General features: G+C 59.2%; 1 protein-coding gene across 1 annotated transcript; it reads left to right on the top strand.

The window, feature by feature from the left end:
* Positions 1 to 531: 531 nt before the first annotated feature.
* Smim48 (small integral membrane protein 48) lies at positions 532 to 897 on the top strand. The gene has a single exon (XM_076869127.1). The coding sequence runs from the start codon at positions 532 to 534 to the stop codon at positions 895 to 897; it is 366 nt and encodes a 121-aa protein (XP_076725242.1).
* Positions 898 to 1556: the final 659 nt, after the last annotated feature.

Below are 1556 nucleotides of genomic sequence, written 5' to 3'. Positions count from 1 at the left end.
CTAGTCAATAATACTAATACTAATACTAATACTAATACTAACAATAGTTTTAGGAAGGAGAAGTAAACCCTGGGGAAGCTCCGCACGCAGCTGGTGCCTGGTGGTCTGCATTCCAGTTCCCTGCGCGCCAAGCCCTCTTTTCCCGCCAGGGGTTCCCAGCTAGCTTCCAGTGCCTGCATCTACGCTGGTCGCCTGTGTGGTTGCCAAGGAGACAAAACCTGGCTTTGTGGAGACTTGCTAGCCTCTGGCCGCTGGCCGGGGAGCTGGAACTGGGAAAGCCAACCTCTGCAACAGGCAGGGGGCAGAAGGAGGAGTCAAGGGAAGTGGCGCCTCCGCTGAGAGGCCCAGCATACCCTGCAGAGGCCCTCTACCTCACTGGCTCCGCCCCCTGTGCCCCCACTCTGGGTAGTAGAAATACAGCTGCAGCCCCTGCCGCCGCCCACTGCATTCGACCCGGTTCGGACTTGACTGTCGGGTTTGGATTTGATCGCCTGGATCCAGCAGACCCCCACCTGCCCGCGCCCAGTGCCAATGGCTGACGGTCTCTTTCAGCGCAAACCCTGGGGCACCGAACATATGCCCACCGACTCCGACCCTGAGTCCGAAGGCCTGTTTGATAAGCCTCCCCCAGAAGATCTTCCAGCTGCCCGCGCGCCCAAGTCGGCGTCCGCTGCGGGCAAGAAGTCTGGTCGGCGTGCGGGCGGGAAGGCGCAGGGGATCCGCGCCGGGCAGCCCCCCAAGGCCGCCCCTCGTCCCAAGCTCAAGGAAGAGGCGCCTCCACTGGACGAGGGCTGCTATCTCGATCATTTCCCGCACCTCTCCATCTTTATTTACGCGGCTATCGCTTTCTCCATCACCTCCTGCATCTTCACCTATATCCATTTACAGCTTGCCTAAGTCGGTAGGGCGGGAAGGGGTGGGCGCAGAGGGGAGGGGGGAGGGAAAGGGAAAGAAGGGCGCAGCAATTTGTTGTGGAGACTAGCTGCACCCCCTTCATCTAGCTTTCGATGCTTGTTTCTTTTCATCTCTGTTGTCGCTCTCTTTGTCTAACTGTCCATCAGGAGGAGGAAGGTCCAAAGTAGCCATTGGCAATGAAATAACGGTGCAGTAGCACCCGCAGACAGGGGGCGGGGGCATAGCCCGCTCCTAATGTTTAGAATGCTGGGGTGCAATTGAACCCCGTTTATAGTTAGGATAAAGTCGCTGTAACCTACCACTTTGTGATGTGGGGGCTTGCGCAGCGAGCCCAGCATTTTGTGCTTGGTGAGCCCAACCTTCTGTTCTTCAAGGGATGAGCCAGATCTGGGTCCACAGCCTTCCAGAGAGGGTCCCATGGGAAGGATTGGCGCCCTGGCCCAGATTGGGCCGGAGCCCTGTGATGCTGCATGGCACCCAGAAGGAGCCAGCTGTGCCTCAGAGCTGGCGCAGTCAGTACTCAGAGCTCGGGGACCTGGCGGACCTGGCGGACCTGGGTGAGCAGCGGGCACCGCTGGAACCCTGGACAAGGTGAGGGGCATTTGTCAAGGTATGGTGCCACACCTCCCGGGTTCGCACTG

This window comes from Callospermophilus lateralis, chromosome 11 (genome assembly GCF_048772815.1).
Source record: "Callospermophilus lateralis isolate mCalLat2 chromosome 11, mCalLat2.hap1, whole genome shotgun sequence".
In the NCBI taxonomy this organism is placed as follows: Eukaryota; Metazoa; Chordata; class Mammalia; order Rodentia; family Sciuridae; genus Callospermophilus; species Callospermophilus lateralis.
This window is presented reverse-complemented; position numbering and strand designations above follow the sequence as displayed.

Bases quoted from the DNA above. Each gene is read 5' to 3' on its own strand.
- Smim48 (XM_076869127.1), top strand. From the start codon at position 532: ATGGCTGACGGTCTCTTTCAGCGCAAACCCTGGGGCACCGAACATATG.